This window comes from Trematomus bernacchii, unplaced genomic scaffold, assembly GCF_902827165.1.
Source record: "Trematomus bernacchii unplaced genomic scaffold, fTreBer1.1, whole genome shotgun sequence".
In the NCBI taxonomy this organism is placed as follows: domain Eukaryota; kingdom Metazoa; phylum Chordata; class Actinopteri; order Perciformes; family Nototheniidae; genus Trematomus; species Trematomus bernacchii.
The window spans coordinates 11,168,562-11,187,141 of NW_022987851.1; the positions used below are offsets into that span (position 1 = coordinate 11,168,562).

At 39.2% G+C, this 18,580-nt stretch overlaps 1 protein-coding gene across 1 annotated transcript in view; it reads left to right on the forward strand.

Moving 5' to 3' along the window:
- The window catches only part of plch1 (phospholipase C, eta 1), a 57,264-nt gene that overhangs the window by 15,411 nt on the left and 23,273 nt on the right, over window positions 1-18,580 (forward strand). Inside the window, exons 3-7 of the mRNA XM_034112961.1 lie at window positions 11,077-11,223; window positions 13,667-13,910; window positions 14,093-14,222; window positions 17,150-17,320; window positions 17,892-17,985. Coding sequence (XP_033968852.1) covers window positions 11,077-11,223; window positions 13,667-13,910; window positions 14,093-14,222; window positions 17,150-17,320; window positions 17,892-17,985 — 786 coding nt within the window. The remainder of the gene's footprint in view (window positions 1-11,076; window positions 11,224-13,666; window positions 13,911-14,092; window positions 14,223-17,149; window positions 17,321-17,891; window positions 17,986-18,580) is intronic.

The following is an 18,580-nucleotide window of genomic DNA, read 5'->3' on the forward strand; positions in this document are numbered from 1 at the left end:
CCCCTTCTTTTGTCTCTGCCTCTTCCTTACTGTCGCCCCCGGGCAGAGAAACAGCTCCAGAGATCAGGGGAGGAACACACTCTCATCCTTTCAGCCCTTATTCAATTTTCTTAATACATTTTCTTGTTATTTTCAATCTCCTTTCCTCCCCTTCTTTATTGGTACTGACTGAAAAGTGTGTGAAAATCATTATCTACCCAAAGCAGACATTGAATATCAAGTGATTGATTTAAAGCTGAATATCATGTCAAATGTATGCACTCTCAAAGGATGTGGAAATTACATTCTGAAACTTTCAATGAAATACCTCTCTTCTCCCGAGGCCAGATTGGTACTTTATTTTACACTGACTGAATGTGGTCCATAGCACGTATTGAGTATTGAATAACTGTCAAGTGCTCAAGCTGGTGTTACATATTTTATCTGGTAGTTCTTGATTCAAATTAGACTTTTTTTATGTAAGCAAATTGCTAAGATATATCTTCTCTCCCTGCTCTTTAATACCTGTTTAGCATTTAGTTCAGCAAATAGCTTTGTTGCATTTTATATTGTTCCTAAACTATATGCACATCTCAAGGAATCTTAAAGCACCATCATTTCCATTTGAATTTCACTGATAACCAGTTACTGAATTTGCCTGCATGTTGACTTAGATGTGAGATTGGATGTGAGTGTTAAACATTTCCATATAAAACCTCCTGGGACACTATGATATAAAGCTGCAGGTTTATATATTTGTGTTTAGGTGAGAAAGCTACTCAGATCTTGGTTCATACCTCCATACCACACCTTTCAGCCAGAATGTAGTAGCTACAGTTCAGCCTCTCTCCAACATTTGAACCTGAAGTTGAGACGAGACAGTTTGCATGGAAGTCTGGCTCTGCTGCCATATGTATTGTATCTCAATGTACTACTATTCATCCAGCCTGGCTCAGGGAGGAAGATAGAAGCAGCTTGAAGATTTGACACACACACGCATGCACACACACACACACACACACACACACACACACACACACACACACACACACACACACACACACACACACACACACACACACACACACACACACACACACACACACACACACACACACACACACACACACAGGCTTGGGTTCCTTCCTTTGATGTCAGTGCTGAACTCCTCCACTTGGGGAGTCCCCTGTAGCATCTTTGATGAATGCATTATCATGCTGCAGTTGTCATGTGTTTATTTTCATTCCGGTGCGGCTCTGCACTCTGTGCCCTGAGGGGATCTGGGAACCCATTTGTAGCTTTGGCGGCTTGAGCGCTGCCTTGAGCGCGCTTAATTAGGCGAAGTGAGTGACTGTGAGATAACAGTATGCGTTTTCCAATTTTTCACTCATAATTTTCCTGTGTTTCCTTACCTTTTAATGTCCCTAATAAGAGGGAACATATCATATTTTGGACTTCCATGCACATTTTTTGCAATGAATTAGTTTGCTTTAAAATGCATTTCCATTTGAGTTTGTCCCCCTATGTGTGAATCATTTAGACTGACAATAATTATAGTAATGGGCAAAGCAGTTTCAGTGTACTATATCACAACAATGCAAGCTCGTTTCTCTACTACAAACCACATCTTTATTTTTACCTTAATACAGCACATATATTTTCATGACTGTCCATCACGCAAGTCTCAGGTTAACTTTTACTGAACTTAAACACATCAAAAAGTTCAGTACAGCTTGCCAGTGAGCTGAGAACGGCCATTTGTAAAGGATAAACCATTATATCTGAATTTAGAGATTGATTGCAAACTGACTTGAATACACATGCTAGAAACTCTACTCTAAGACCCCATTTACACGGGAACGTTTGTGTTTACGCACTGTATGCGTTTTCCAAAAAGTCTTCCGTTCACACGCATTCGGCTCAATTAACGTGTCCGTTCACACGAGACCGCTGGAAACGTACATATGCCGGGCCTGTAAGTGGCGCTGCTGCCGCCACAAAATACACCAAAAGCAGCGAAGAAGACCCTGGAGCATGGTTGCCATGGTTGCCCTTCTGTTTATTCTCCGCGGTGGACGGCGTGTGCTCCTGCTGTAGATCTCTCCGGTAGTCCACCAGCAGATGAAAAACACCCACCTCGCCGCCTCTTCCAAGGGACGAGGGAACCATGCGGCAGAGTTTCAGTTAACAATTTTTTTCGCCGGTCAACATGTCCGTTAAAGTTTAAATCTTCCGGACAAAATTAGAAAAGTGCTGGTCAGAGGTCTTCTTTGTTATTTATTGAGCTTTAAAACAAATTGATAACGACTCTATATAATAATATAATAATAATAAACGGAGCCTCTCTTTTCCTCCCCCTCTTCTGACAGCCCAGCAGCAGGAGACGTGGGGAGAGGGGGGCGGGGCTATTTCAACATTATCAGAAAATGATCGTATAGAGGCGTACACACGGAGCCGTTTGCCCCCCCAGAGCGTTCCGTTTGCAGATCTATCCACCTAGGGACCCGTTATCGTTTGCGGGGTCCGCTTCTATCATTTTGTTACGGCCTCGTGTAAACGAAAGAGCTATACGCAAGAGTAACTATGCGGATACAACCCGTATCGTCCTCGTGTAAACAGGGTCTGATAACATGCTCACATCAGCATACTATCATGCTTACAATGGTAATGTTATTGTTTAGCATAATGTTTATTATATCCACCATGATCGTTTACTATGTTACAAAAATGATATTTGCAGTAAACAGAAAGTAAAACTGTAGCAGATGGAAATGTCATTGCATATATTTGGTCATCAAGTTTAAAAAAGTACGGTGATCAAAGTTATTATTTGTCATCTTAAGTGAACCATGAATGGTTTTCTTAAATGTCACAGCAAGTAAGTAAGAGGATCCCCAAACCCATTAGAGCACATTCTATGGACACCATGAATGTCTGTACAAGGTTGTTTCTTTATTAATCAAATCGCATTGAGGCACTGCACACATGCTAATTCAGTTATACAGTGTGATGCAATGGAACTAACATAACACAAGACAAGAAAAAGACAAGTGATCTGTTCACTTCATTATAACTTGTTTTTTATTGTCCTCAAACTAGAAAATACCAAATGAATGAAATTGTGGTTTAGTGTGGCGCAGTGGACCAGTGTGTTGGTGTTCGGATCAGGGGAGCACAGGTTCAAACCCCACTGCAGTCAGCATGTCGTTGTGTCCCTGGGCAAGACACTTCACCCCAAATTGCTCCTGTGGGGATTGCCCACAGTATTGAGTATGTAAGTCGCTTTGGAAAAAAGCATCTAACATGTAATGTAATGTAATGTGTCTAGCTTCAATCTTGTCTGTGTGCAGTCTGCATGTTATCGCTGCATTCATGCAGGTTTCCTCTATGTTTTATTTCAATGGAACACCTTAGGTGGATTAGAGACTCTAGCTGTCTCACTGGAATAAATGTCTGTCTGTCTGTGTTAGCCCTGACTCACACTGATTTATTCTGGACCTCCACCTTTAATGCATGCTGGCAAAGGCTCTAGGCCTCCATGACCCCAAACAGCAACAAGCAAAGAGACAAAATTACTAAATGTCACTTAATTATTCGGTCATTATGATTGCTATGCTTGAATAAATATGACCACCCAGTTGTCACTTTACTAGCCATCTCACTGGTGGAGCAGGTGATGGAGTTTTCCTTTTGCCAAGGCTCAAGCCAAGTACTGTCTGTCACAAATGTGCCACTGGCTTTTGTCCCTCCGTAGTGCAGCCTGATTTCCCCTAACAATCATCCCAAGTTATCAAACTGAAGCTGTGCGCCTGACTAATTCAATTTCATTAACTGTTGAATGTACTGAGGTGTACGGTGAAACAGGATGGAGACTAAATAACCCTATCCCAAATAAATACAGGACTATATTTATGTAGAAGATAGAATGCGATTACTTGGGATGTCATTTGAGGTTTATCATTTTTGATTAAACATTGCAGCAAATAACACTGCCTGTTTGAATATTTCAAGAAATATTTCACATTGTTAGACTTGACAATTAAACTACTAGGCAAAGACAGACATAATGTTTATTTCTGAAAGGTTACACGATGAACATGCCCTGAAATATAGCACAATATATCGCCAAAACTCCACCTGTTGATTGTTTATCCCTCTCTGTAATATATACATTTGCTGGTCGCACCTATTTATGTTTGAACCCGGAGACTTTATTTGCATCTTATTTTTGCGCCCTATTTCAGGAAACTACAGCTCCATGGGTTTTCCATTAAAGTCAAATCAAATTCACAGTTATATGATGTTGTTTTGCTCCTGAAGAATGGAGCTCCTGATTTGGTGATGCAGTCCATGAAAATGTCAGTACACATAGTGGAATGTGGGCGAAGAGGACTTCCCTAAAGGCAAAGCCTGGGTAAAATAGAAAAGCGTCTGGTAGACGATGGACAGATGTGCGGTTGGTGATTCTGAAGCGCACACGCACACGCACACACACACGCACTAGCAGAGGCACAGGCACAGGCACAGGCACAGGCACAGGCACAGGCACAGGCACACACACACACACACACACACACACACACACACACACACACACACACACACACACACACACACACACACACACACATGTCCCTCATCCCATTAAATCTCACTTTTAGTAGTGCATTATCATGAATGTTATGTCATCATTCTTATCCTCATATCCTACTGGTTGACCTTAATAAACCCATCTGATATGAAGAGACACACATCTGCTACACTCTGCACTCTCCTCCCTTAGTCTTCATAATCGTTCCATAAACTACACAACAATGCAAGCCAAATCTAAATCTCTGCATCACAGGAGCATGTTGGTAAACACACTGACACAGCGGCACATCGTTTGAGACACCTGCAGCGCAAACATCAGAGAGAGGAAGAAGGGAAGAGCAGCCAGTGGGAGTGGAGAACAGATGACTAGGAGAAAGGTGGAAACGTGTGTGTGTGTGTGTGTGTGTGCTGTTTCAGAGAGGAGACTCCCTCTTGAAGGTGCCGCCACAGATCACAGGACAGTACAGAGGAGGATAAACAGCTGGAGTTTTGGTTTGCTTGCTTGTTGTTTGGAGACTTTCTGTCTGAAGCCAGCCTGGAATGCCTATAACATCTAATGTGAGAAAAACTGTGTTTTTTTCTGAGTTCTTTAAGCTACAGGTGTGTGAGTGTGTTGCACACTGGGACTGAGCAAAGGAGGACTCCTACTGGCTTTTTATTTTCTGCAAAGAAATGGAGGAAATTACTTATGGTCCCACTGCAGTAACTGCTCCAAAAGTAAGATCCACCTTTTTTAATGGTGCTGCTGACAAATCGACTGTATTGACTGTTGCGACTGTCCTGGCGCGTAACATCTACCATATTGGTGGCACAGTGGCAGTACCACAAAAATGCAGGCTAATACAGATTGGTAAGTGTATGTGTATGTGTGTGTGTGTTTGTGTTTGTGTGTGTGTGTGTTTGGTTGTGTTTTAGACTATGATAGTGTTAGTGTGTTGAAGGAGAAAAACAAACACAAAAATAAACAACATTAGTAAGTCTTTTGTTAGTGTCTAAACACTTGAATGGATATATCTTGCGAAAAAAATACAAAAACATCTTGTCATTTTTAATATGTGTGTAAAAAAACATTGCATATTGAACATATTGCTGGCTCGTGCTGCTACAGGAAGAGAGAAGGAGCTCATGTTTATGTATCAGAATATCCAGGATCAAACTGCTCACTTTCTGCTGCCGTGACTTCAGGCCTTTAAAGCTTGTTTTAATGAGATGATGCTGAATACATGCAACACAAATATATTTGTGTGTGGATTTCTGTGCAGTTTGCCACTCCTCATAGCAATAATTATGTATGAATGTCATTAATATTTGTCCTGTGGACAGTCAGTCAACCAAAACTGAATCATATCTTGATTAAACTTCAGAACACAAAACAAACCTCCCGGTCATGAGAGCTAACAGAGCAGTGAGCGAAGAATTGCGAGGCCATGCCTCCATTCAGTTTTATTTTGGTTTGATTGCTGTGCTTGTTGTGTTTCATTAACAGTCAGACTGGCTTGGATGGTTCAGGTTGTTGTGCCTTATGCCACATGAATAGTGCATGAAGGATCAGGCAGGTGCTGCTGAATATGAATGTATGTATTTATGAATATTTTATGATAAATATTTGGACTGTGGTCCATTCGAGTTCTCACCCTCTGACCAAATCTTAACAGATCTCATGCAGAGCTGAAACTGATATATTTTGCCTAACTGATAACAAACTGATAGAAATTATGCATGCACGAATGGCCAGGAAGCACCCTAATCATATTGAGTTTAAAATGACAGTGAAAATGATGAATGAAAACTGCTGTGGATGCTGTAGTTTTGCGTCCCAGATTGACCGCTGTATGGATCTTACAAGAGAGGATGGGCTTTGTTCTTCAGGTTATCACAGAGGCGTCTTCATCACCTACCCCATTAAAATATGTTTGAATTGCCTCTGCCTCTGTGGCAAGACAAGGCTTTGATCTGCTCTTTCTGCTCTGCACCAACAGAGATGATGAGTTCTGGCAAATGCACAAACATGCATGTGCATAAAAAACAAACACACAGCAGTGAATGCAAAAAAGATGCAAATCATTTAGATTGTACATACATTTCAGTTTAATACATTCAATTAGATTTCCCACAAGAAGTGAAATTGTTTAAACTAAACTGCAAATTTAAATTCTCATACTCATGTTGATTTGAACATTAATGCTTGAGTATAAACGAGACCAGAGATTGGAGTGGAGATGTGAAGGGCACTGATCCATTGATTCACAATCACTGCTCTTTTGAGAACCACTTACTTCAGTTTCATCTTTGATTAGGAGGCAGCTTCTCTCCCTTGGACAGATATTAATCCTGTTACCTCTTCTTAAGCTTAGCAATTGTCATCTTAACTAGGTTTGAGGTTTGACTCTTCATGGTCCTTATCATTGCTGATGGAGAGTAAAGTGACTGGGGATTGCCAGCAGAAAATTCAAGGTCTTACAGGGGTTGATAGACAACTGAAGAAAAAAAATGTAAAGAGAACCATCAATCCCTTTTTGTAAAATGTGTTTCAACTAAAACAAACGACCTGCACATGTCAGTCCTCTATTTCTGAAGACCTGCCCCATGTTGAGCTGGATGAAAGAAAAACAAATCTGTATTCCCTTTTAGCTTCTTCTTGCAAAAATAAACGTCTGACTGCCTCTCGGAAAATACCCTCTTACATATTTATACTTTTTGGGAATTGTGTGAGAATAGCCATGTACTCTCTAGTGGTGGTGAGTAGCATTTCTTCACTTTGGGCCTGATTTATGATGTTACATATCTAAGCACTGGCAAAGTGTTGCTGGAAGCTCATCTAGTCTGAGTCACAGGTTTTGTAGCCTGAAACAGTGTGAGAATAAAAATCCCAGAAGAATAGGCCTGTTTACTGGCGCAGAGACTGCGGTTGAGATCAATACCTCACTATTGAATTCCATAGTTAATGAATCTGTACATTTCAGAAGTCGCTCTACGAGATAAATAATGCAAAACTGTGTATTTTCTTGTTTCTGATTAATTATATTCCTCGAGTCTGTGTGTGTCTTCACTTTTCTATATTATTTTCTGCAACTTCGAAGAGTTGTCACAGCTCTGCTCGTTGCTTTCTCATACATTATGAGCACCTGAGAGTTTGTATTGATTACTACAATGGGATAAATCATCAAATTGTCAGACATCTTAATAACAAAAGTGAATTTAAATACAGCAAATAGACTCTCTAATACTATATGTGGGACATTAGCTTGTGTGGATAATTTATATATATATATATTATTTTCTTTTTTTTACCCACTGTTATCCAAAGGAACCAGAGAAAACATCTGTGTTTATTGTAAATCATAATTAGAAGTTTAACAGGACCCTATCGCTAGGAGCTATAGAGGGTCAACACAATGAGAGTCCCTCTGGAGTTTGTAGCAAACATTGTGAGACTCACAGTCTAAATTAGACTGTGAATATAAGTCTGCCATTAGCCGCACATTTCACACTCATGTATCATTCTCCCCTTTGGCTAGCTTTACTACTTTTAAATATTGGACTTTTTTATGAGGTTGACAGTGACATGACTCCAAATACATACTAATATTGCTTTATGTCTGCTGGATGTGTAAACAGACAGAATTTCATGTTAGATATTGATTATATATCAATGTTGTGTTTATTCCTTGTAATTGTCTCCTACTGGCAAAAAGGTACTTAAGCGGACAAATATTCCAATACATAGGCATAGGGGATAGTTCAGAATTTTTGTTTCTCTGTTTTATTTGACAGTAGTGGCTTTACAAATTCCTAAATCTTGCCTAAATAGACCTTACTAATCTTACCTGATAGACCGTACCACCTTACTATTGCTAGCTTATTTGTTGTTTTATTCACATGGCTGCTTGTTTATCTCCCCAAATACTCTGTTTTCAACAAGGCAGGTTGTGTAATCATCATGCACCTAGGGAGATAACACACATGCCTCAGGCTCATGAGTTCATGCTTGTGTGGGCTTAATTCTGTCCCTGAATAAAGCATTTACCGCTGAAAGAAGTCATTGAATATTGAGAGCAAGATTTCTGTCATTTCTAAGCCCGTCCTCAGGACAGAGCGCCTGTTGACAAGCACTCTGCTCAGCATGTGTTCGGTTGAGTATGCTTAAATATGTGTTTTGGATCCATTAGAGGTTTGACTTTGCTTGTCTTTGAAGATAATCACCCATGCCGTCTCGTATAATGCATTATAATAATTGTGTGAATGTGTATGTGCTTCTCTCCTACAACTTTCGAACATTTTGTTATTTCTCATAATTATTTCCTGAGGCTTCTGGCCTGTTACAGTTTGTAGTTTTAACCCTGAAGAATTCGAGTCAGTTTCCCTCGTCAGGTTTTCTATGGTTGTTTTCTAACATGGATTGAATTGTATACATCTGTCAATGCAGGCATTTTTTTATTTAGTCACCAACCCATCATTTTAACCAGGATTTGTAAGGATTTTCTAAACTATATAATCTAGTCATTGGGTTTAGGACTAAGATTCGGTACCATTTAATGATGGTGACAAGGACTTCTAGGCGTCAAATATTTTCAGATACCATCTTTGCTGCTTCTTCACAATGAGGGATTAAAGTTCAAAGTGTTGTGCTATTGCACATATTAAGTTATCAACAACTATTTATCCATCATCTTCCTTAGTTGTGAGCAGTGCTGTTGCCTGGTATTTTGTATTAGATCAGTTCAGAATCTGGAATTTATTAAAGTGGTTAATAATCTAAATTGTTAATTATATGTGTGTTCGTTTGCATTTTATCTCTCTTTACATAAGGAGACCATCTCTGGTTGGATCGCTCAGCAAAGAAAAATAATTGGGATCAAAGAAAAAAAATGCACAACCATTAATATTCAGCACCAGCTAATTATTTTAGCATGTATGTGTGTGCCTTCTGGATTATTCCTCATGCAAGGAAAATCTGTCCTTTACAGCATCTGGCCGACTGAAATGTCATTAAGAACGATGATGCACTCTTAGCAACTTGTTCCCCTTCAATCCATCCATCTATTTTTATCAGCTTATCCTGGGCCGGGTCATGGGGGCAACAAGCAAAGCAGAGTACAACAGATGTCCATCTCTCCAGCAATCATTTTCCAGCTCTTCCTGGGAAACCCCAGGGCTTTCCCAGGCAAGAAAATATATATTACTATTACATGTCACTTGTTAGTGATATATCATCTCTCCAGTAATCCTCCTACGGAAGGCGCTCAAGAGGCCACTTGATCAGATCCCCAAAAAACCTCAGCTACAGTGAACTATTAATTATTAATATTGCTAACAATATTGTCTTTGAGCACTTAATTTACTGTTAAGACAAAATATCAGCGATATACTGTATGTGTACTTATGCGTGTAAACATATATTAAGACTAATTGCATGCATAAAAAACATGTGCTACACACACACACACACACACACACACACACACACACACACACACACAGGCTTTCATGCACACACTCTACTAATGAGGATGGAAATCCCGTCGTCTCTTTGCTGTCAGCCTCGTCTGTACGCATGCCACCAGCTGTCTCAAAAAGTAAAAAGTTTGAAGTTGTGTCTTTTATCCTCTCTGAGCTGGACAATGCCAGGCAGTCAGGCAATCAAACACAAACTCACTTTACCCATAATTTCAGTCCCTATTTTTTCTTCTTGAGAACACTTCGCCAACATCTTCTCTTTCTGTCTTGTGCTAGTTCAAAAATAAACCTTTAGACAAGGAAAGTGTTGAGTATATGATGCACACTATAAATTGTAGCAAAACAATGTATTGCAGGAGTGTGAGCAGAAGGTGCACTTAATGTGAAACTGTTTGAAATCAGTATGTTGTTATGTTGATGTTTAAATTGATGGGGCAAAAATGTTAACCATACCACAGTCAAAACAGTCAATATGTAGCATTCAGTAGAACTAACACCATGCTACCTAACTTTCAACAGAAAACAAAGCAGAGCTTTTCTCTTAAATATAAAAATGTACTTTTTCAATGCAAACTTGAATACATTTAACCAAAAACCAACCAAATGCTGTTATTGGTTGCTTTGGTAAACCGGTATTTTCACATCGCCACTGAATACTTTAATATACTCCAGTCGTAGCTATCACCTGCATCTGCATAATGTGGATGTTTCTTCTTGAACAGTCTAAAGACCTGCTGTGAAACTTCGAACAGAGAGACACACATCAGCTCTGTCTCTCTCTATGAGATCTCTCTCTTTTTCCCATCTCTCCGTTGCTTTCAGCCGCAGGTCAGTTTGAAACAGAAAAGCCTCCCTGTGTGTCCACACAGTAGCATCTCTGTTGCAGTTCAGACCCACATCAGCTGCTGGCTGCTTCACTAATTCTGCGACACTGTGATACTTTGCCATACTTCTTCCTGAGAAAGTCCAAGTAAAGCCAGACACCTGTTTCCTTTATATCTTAAGATAGTGCTTCTCTGAGCCTGTTGTCTGTGCTTTCTCCTGCAGTGGAGCGATGCATGGGTGTGATGCAGTCGGGGACGCAGATGGTGAAGCTGAAGGCAGGATCCAAAGGGCTGGTGAGACTCTTCTACCTGGATGATCATCGCTCCTGCATCCGCTGGAGGCCCTCACGCAAGAGTGAGAAGGCCAAGAGTGAGTTTGCATGGGCACACTCACACTTACAAACTCGGTGGGAGACGTTATGGTGTTGCGTCATGGGAATGAAGGTTGCAGTACTTTTGGAGCTTGACCATTACAAGGGACTGGGTATCAGGAAATCTCAGTGTTTGATGTGCAGTTTTGATTTTAGCATTGTTTTTTAAAATGTGTTCCCTAACTATTCTTAATCTATATATTTTTGTTTTTATTCTTTTCTATGTGTTTTACTCTGTGGGTTAATGTTTATATGCTGTGGTTTAGTTCGCCTGCTCTCTGTGTATTTATACGAGAAGGCACTTTGTAACTATGTTTGAATGGTGCTTTATAAATAAAGTGTATTATTATTATTATTATTATTTATGGAAGAGGAAATTCTAAATCCCTGGAGTATCTACCACTGCAAAAAACGGTATAAGGACAAGAACCACCAGCATTCAGCCACAAAACCCCAGGTTAGACAGACGTATTTGGAAGAGAAACTATGAAATTATAACAATTAATATCAAAATCTTGATTGAAACCATCAATGACACTTTACAGGCTTGATGTGGACTTGGTATAATACAGAAAATGTTCACAGTGACTAAAGCTTAAAGAACAATTGTCTTTTTTCTTTTAACAAAAATAAACACAATCTTTTCCTGACCTCAACATAACCACAAACGGATATAAGAATGAATCTTTACATAATGAAGGCTTAATACTATACTATTTTTGTAGCAGGTATAATGTTATGTGCTTTCCAAAATGTCCCTATGTGTACCCTCCTTTTCCCCAGAATTTCTGTTAAAACAGCTGCACCTCTGAGGGGATTATTGTCATTTATTTCATGGCCCCCTCAAAGCATTAATGGCTTTTAACTTATTTTTAGTTATTCACATTACTGGTTTTTATTTTTGAGCCTACTGGAGCATACATCTCTCTGTGTGTGTGTGTGTGTGTGTGTGTGTGTGTGTGTGTGTGTGTGTGTGTGTGTGTGTGTGTGTGTGTGTGTGTGTGTGTGTGTGTGTGTGTGTGTGTGTGTGTGTGTGTGTGTGTGTGTGTGTGTGTGTGTGTGGGTGTGTGTGTGTGTGTGTGTGTGTGTGTGTGTGTGTGTGTGTGTGTGTGTGTGTGTGTGTGTGTGTGTGTGTGTGTGTGTGTGTGTGTGTGTGTGTGTGTGTGTGTGTGTGTGTGTGTGTGTGTGTGTGTGTGTGTGTGTGTGTGTGTGTGTGTGTGTGTGTGTGTGTGTGTGAGAGATAAGCCTCTTAGAACCTCTCCATTGACATGATTAAGAGAAACCAATAACCCCGTTTTTCCTTTGAGTGTGTCTTGTTGGTGTGTGTGTGGTTGCTTTCAGTCATTGTAGAATTTTTGAAATTAGATAATGAAACGTGATGAGTGTTATGTTGAAATAGACAGGGATAATTTTTTAATGGATGAAGTATTTTGTGAGGGAAAGGCAATTAATTGAATCATTTAATCACCGTATAATTATATCTTTAATTAATAAATCATACATAATCAAGTTTCCAAAAGATGACGGTCCATTGTTGTGAGGAAAACACATTGATGAGGGTAATTAATGAACTGATTTAATTGGTTGACTCACGTTTAACATCCTGTTTATAGATCACAACTCAGAGAAATAAACTGAGAAGAACGCAAGCGAGGTTAAGAGACAGATGTGCAGATCATCTGTATTCATATGCAGAACAGGGTGTAGTTTACTGCAGGCTGTTTCTCTTTCCTATAAAAGACACAGAATCAAAAATAGCTGAGTGTATTATCGAATCCCATTTGACCGTGATACACTCTAAGAACTGCTTTCTATGAACATTTTTCATTTACGTACGATAGAGAAAAAGTGAGAGAGAGGAACTCACTTAATATTGGTCATAGATACTTTTTACAAATTATTCTGCCTGCTGTTTAAAGAATAAGGCCTGTGTGTTTCAATGTTTTTCAGATAGTCAGCAAATCCTAGGAAAAGACCTACACCACTCAATAATTTCCAACTTTCTTACCCTTTGGTTCTCATCCCCAACCCAATCCTTCTTGAACAGTACATCTTATAAAACCAATCACACATACAGTATATAGTTTAACTTTACCAAATAATTTATTCAAACAGGAAAATTACTTTTTTCAGCTGCAAATGAATACACATTCAGTGCACTAGTGTGTATTTACAGCAACTGGAGGGTGTATGTGAGTTTGAATCTAAATAAGCTACTTAATGGAGGGACCTGTCACACAGTGTAACAGTGTGGCTTATTGATATAATTGGAATAGTGTTTGGTCAGTAAATAGAATACATTCATTGCAGTTTTCAGTCTTTAAAATGATAGCTTCATAATTAAATTGATAATTCAATAAGTAGATACAGAAGTCTTTAATGAGTATGTTATGTTGACGGATAATCAATATGGTGTTTTTCTTTTCCACTCCACTTCTTCAGTCACCATTGACTCACTGTACAAAGTGACTGAGGGCGGTCAATCGGACATTTTCCATCGTCATGCCGACAGCAGCCTCGACCCAACCTGCTGTTTCACCGTGTATCATGGAAACCACATGGAGTCCCTCGATCTGGTGACCACAAATGCAGAAGAAGCCAGGACCTGGATCACTGGCCTCCGTTACCTGATGGCTGGGATCAGTGATGAAGACTCGCTGGCCAAACGACAGCGCACACACGACCAATATCCTTTAACGAAGGATAATCGTTTTTGTGTTCATTTTATTTGGTTCTATCCACCATTAGCCCAGTGTTTTTGGCGTTTCTGTCTCAAAAACATATTCATGTTTTCATCAATTTAATTACTTCATATTATGCAGACAGATTCATGTACATTCCTCATTTTCCTGAATGTGTGCTTGTTACGTGGCTAAAACAGACGTTTGAAGAGGCTGATAAGAACGGAGACGGTTTCCTGAACATTGAAGAAATATACCAACTTCTCCACAAGCTGAATGTCAATCTGCCACGGAGGAAGGTCAAACAAATGTTCCAGGTCAGAAAATGAAGCCATTTTAATTTATTTAGCACTAAATTGTAATGGCCAATTTGTTATCAGTAATAATCCTTACAAATCTAAATACAGGTAATAGCGTGCCTTGCTAATTGAAAGGACACATCTCAACAGAAGAGAAACCATACAGATCCAGAATGACATTCCTTTTTTAACATATATTTGAAATTCAGTACCTAAACATTTAGCATATATATCAAGACCTCTGATTATACAAACCGAGTTGTGCTTTCATTTTAATACATTGCATTCATGGTGAATTAATATTTAAGATCACTGACTTCACATTACTGTTGCATTTTTTATTGTGAAGGGCATTTGAGTTATTAATATAAATGTGCAAGAAATATTTAATATTCTCATGTGCGAGCGAGAGACACTTTAAGAGGAAAAGTCACATTGAGTATGTCAGAAATCACTGGCTTCTCTAATGTGGGTGATAGTGTGCAGAACACTTTTTCACTTTATTTTATCTTTTGACCACAAACACACAAGTTTCCCCTGTCTCTGGCAGGCATGATTGACTTTTAACAATCATCATATTTCGATATTTAAATATGAGATTAGGTAGTATTTAATATGATCTTTAATTTTGACCTGGGTGAGATGGTTAATTTTGAGAGGGAGTGATGGAAATGAGTAATTTAAATGCAAACTCAAGGCAGATGCTGAGGGTCTAAACAGATCAAATAAATATAGTCAACACTACCCCCCCAAAAATCCTCAAGCACACTGCAGTTCATTTGGATTTGGATTATTCTAAAACTGATCCTGTGTCAAAATCCCAACACTTTATTACTTCGAGCTTATATTGTGCCGATATGTATATGTGCATTTGTAGGCGTGCAAGGGTTAGGCCCGAAAACTACTGTTTGCTCTGTGTCCCCCTAACAGCTTGATTTATATATCATGAAAGATGAAAATATTTTAATAAAGATCCAAACTGGACTTGTTTTTCTAAATATTAGACAAAGGTTTTGTGTCGACTAAGAAATATATATTTTATCTATATTTTTAAAACCAATAATAGAAGTTGCCTTGCAGTATTTATTTTAATAACATTGAATCAAACTATCCAAACTAAATTTCCCTCGAAAGCCTCCTCTTCCCCATCACCTGGAATTTAAGAGTTGAGACAGTGGATTTCAACATGTTTTCATCCCTTCAAAGTGGACTAAACCTTAATTGTTCTCTATAAAACAGTCACTCTTTGGGTTTAGATCATATAGGAAATGTTATTTATTAATCTCTTTCCATTTAAGAATTGGCAGATAACAGCGTTTCAAGCCGGAAAAAAGCTTGTGCAGTTGCTTAAAATACCCGTTATCAGTTTGTTTTCTGTCCAGGCATTTCTGATGAAGTCCATCACAGTGATTTGTCCTGCTGGTTGTGTTAAGATTATTTCTGTGATCGAGTCCCCGATGCACACAGCGAGCTCATTATGGGTGTGTGATGGAGGCATTAGCTGGTATTATTAGATTTGGTGTGTAGTCGATGGGCCCCCGTGAGATCAGGTAATGTGAGACGCTGGATACCATCGAACAGGCAGAGCGGGATGGCGGAAGAGAATGAGCAGCGAGCTGTGCTGCGTGTGTCCTCAGGCTACATGTGATTTGGATTAGGAAAATAAAAATAAATATCTTGATCGGTAATGTGTTTGTGCCATAAAGACTGGAACACTGCACTTGCCGATGTGAATTAGTGTTGATATCATTGTAAAAATGTAAATTAACAAGAGATGGAGAAAGAATAAACCGAGACAGCATGCAGCTGCACATGTGCATAGGAGTTACTCAGTAACCCTCACAGATGACAGGTCTAGACACATTTTATGCTTCAAATTATGTATTGGGAAGGCTGATACTTCCTTATCACTTACAGTCATTATTGGTCTTTGGCCTGATAATCAGAATAAATTGCCAGTACATTTCACTCACATCCACTCAATCTAACATTAAGCTTAATTAAAAAAATACTACTAATAACTAACTAATTTGTAGCAAATTACGCATCCATCTGGCCACCGCAGAGCAGCAACTCAATATCTTTCACATTAAGCCAAAAATCAAAAATGATTTGTCCAACTCTCTTTTAGGTGTTTCAATCTCTTATATGAATTTATTATGTTTTCGTGTTTTCCGTATGTACCATTCTCATGGACGTAATATCTCAGGACCCTTTAGAGAACTCAATACCTATGGCACAGACGTCGACCTGGACTCAAGAATTAACTGGATCTCAAAGGTCAAGGTCACTGTGACCTACCAAAACATTTATGTGTGATACTTTATGACGCACATCAAAAAATCTTAAAGATGTCTAACAGGATCAAATCATTCACTGATGACATTTTAGAAAGACATGGATGTTAACTGTAACATGACTGGATGGCACATGCAACCATAGGGCAGTTAAGTTAGTACTGTAATTGGACAACACTGCGGTATCCTGGGTCAGGAGCAATACACAGGACATGCAAACGCACAAATGTATGTTGTTTTGAGTTAGATTTTCGATTTTTCATGCCCCAGATTATTTTTTGAGATAAGATAAACCTTTTCTGAATTCAGGTGTCGAGAGCTGCAGCAGCAGCAATAAGAGTGAAAGTATGGGATAGATAGAGTTCATACATGGATAATAAGAATAACGATATAAACATTGACAGGTTTTTAATATTCTCAAATATAGAAATGTGTAATAGCCACCCAAAACAAGTACAATTTGAGTTATATTCTGCATTTATATCATACTTTTTAAATAAACAAATTGCTCAATGTCAAAAGTTTCTGTTTGTTCTTTCAATTTAGGACTGTTAAAGTCACAAAAGCTTCTGGAGAGTTTTACTTACCATCTAAAAATAATAGCCTGAGAGGTGTCAACAATGACATGTCCCTTCCTCATCTCCACAGGAAGCAGACACTGACGATCAGCAGGGCACGCTGACCTACGAAGAGTTCTCTGTCTTCTACAAGATGATGTCTCTGCGACGGGACCTGTTCCTGCTGATGATGGCGTACAGTGACAGGAAGGATCACCTGACAACAGAGGAGCTAGCCAACTTACTGCGTAACGAGCAGAAGGTGAGAGGTCACTAAAATGCTCAGCCGGCGACATACATTTTTATTAGGAGGGGTCCAAATTACTTCCTCTCCAATCAGCTGTATCAATTTCATATCGAGCCACACAAAAGAGATTGATTCAGTTCCTGTTTTCCCTCCCTGAGTTTAACATTTAACGCCCTCGGTCTCAGCTGTCTGCCCAGAGGAATCCGCTTCACTGAGTCAATCTATCACGCTAAAATTGGTTTGTCTCACGAGAGCACTTTTTTTTTGTTCTTTACACTTTTTCCTGCTCTCTTTTTCCTCCAGTTATTTTCTTTGTGCTTCTGACTCACTCTTTTCTTTCTTACACTCAAATGGTGTCATTTTCATCATGCTGTATTTGACGCCTCAAGCCTGAGATACTCTGCATTTATACTGTTTTCAGATTGTGCTGCTGGTTTGACATGGATGAAAATGTATTTAACAGCAACATAAATGTGTTGGAAAGATGGGAAAATATCTGAGTCTTACTTTACTCTGGAATTAAATCATTGTTATTAACTACATTTCAAGGAGTCTGAAAAATGTGTTTTATGTTCTTTCTCTACAGATGGCCAATGTGACTCCAGAGTATGTTGCAGAAATCATTGACAAGTTTGAGAGGTCTGATGAGAACAAACAAAGAGGCGTCATAGGGATTGAAGGTATTTTTCTCCAAATGTTTTACCCCCCCATATCTGTCACGGCCCACCATAGTTTTTTTTAATGCAGATTTAACTAAACTTAGCATTTCTATCAACCCCCTTTTTAACTACTGTGACTTTCATCCCCAGAAAATCCTGAATCCCTAGAAAGATCAATTCTGAAAAAGATAAAAGAATGTTGTTCATCTCTGAGAGCTGTTTTAAGTAATAACACATGCAACTAAAGGGTGAGTTTATGAAGGAGGATTGAGCAGGGTGGCCTTTGTGAGAAATTGGGAAGTCAGAATGAGGGCGGTGGAAGAAAAAAAATGACAGTGTGACAGACATGAGGGGAGGGAATATGGAGAGGAGATGAGAGGGGAGCAGCAAGGGTGAGACTAATCTTGTTGTTGGGGGCATGAAGGCTAACACTGTGTGTGTCTGACTGATCAGACCAATATGTCTGCAGGCCAGAAATGTGTTTTTTACTTGCATTGTGGACAGAGACAGTGTGATGAGCTGTGACTTACAGTATTTGAACCATCATGGTGATAATATTGCGTGACCAGTCTGATCAATATCTTTCACATGGGCCTTTTTGCGTCACATTTTTCAG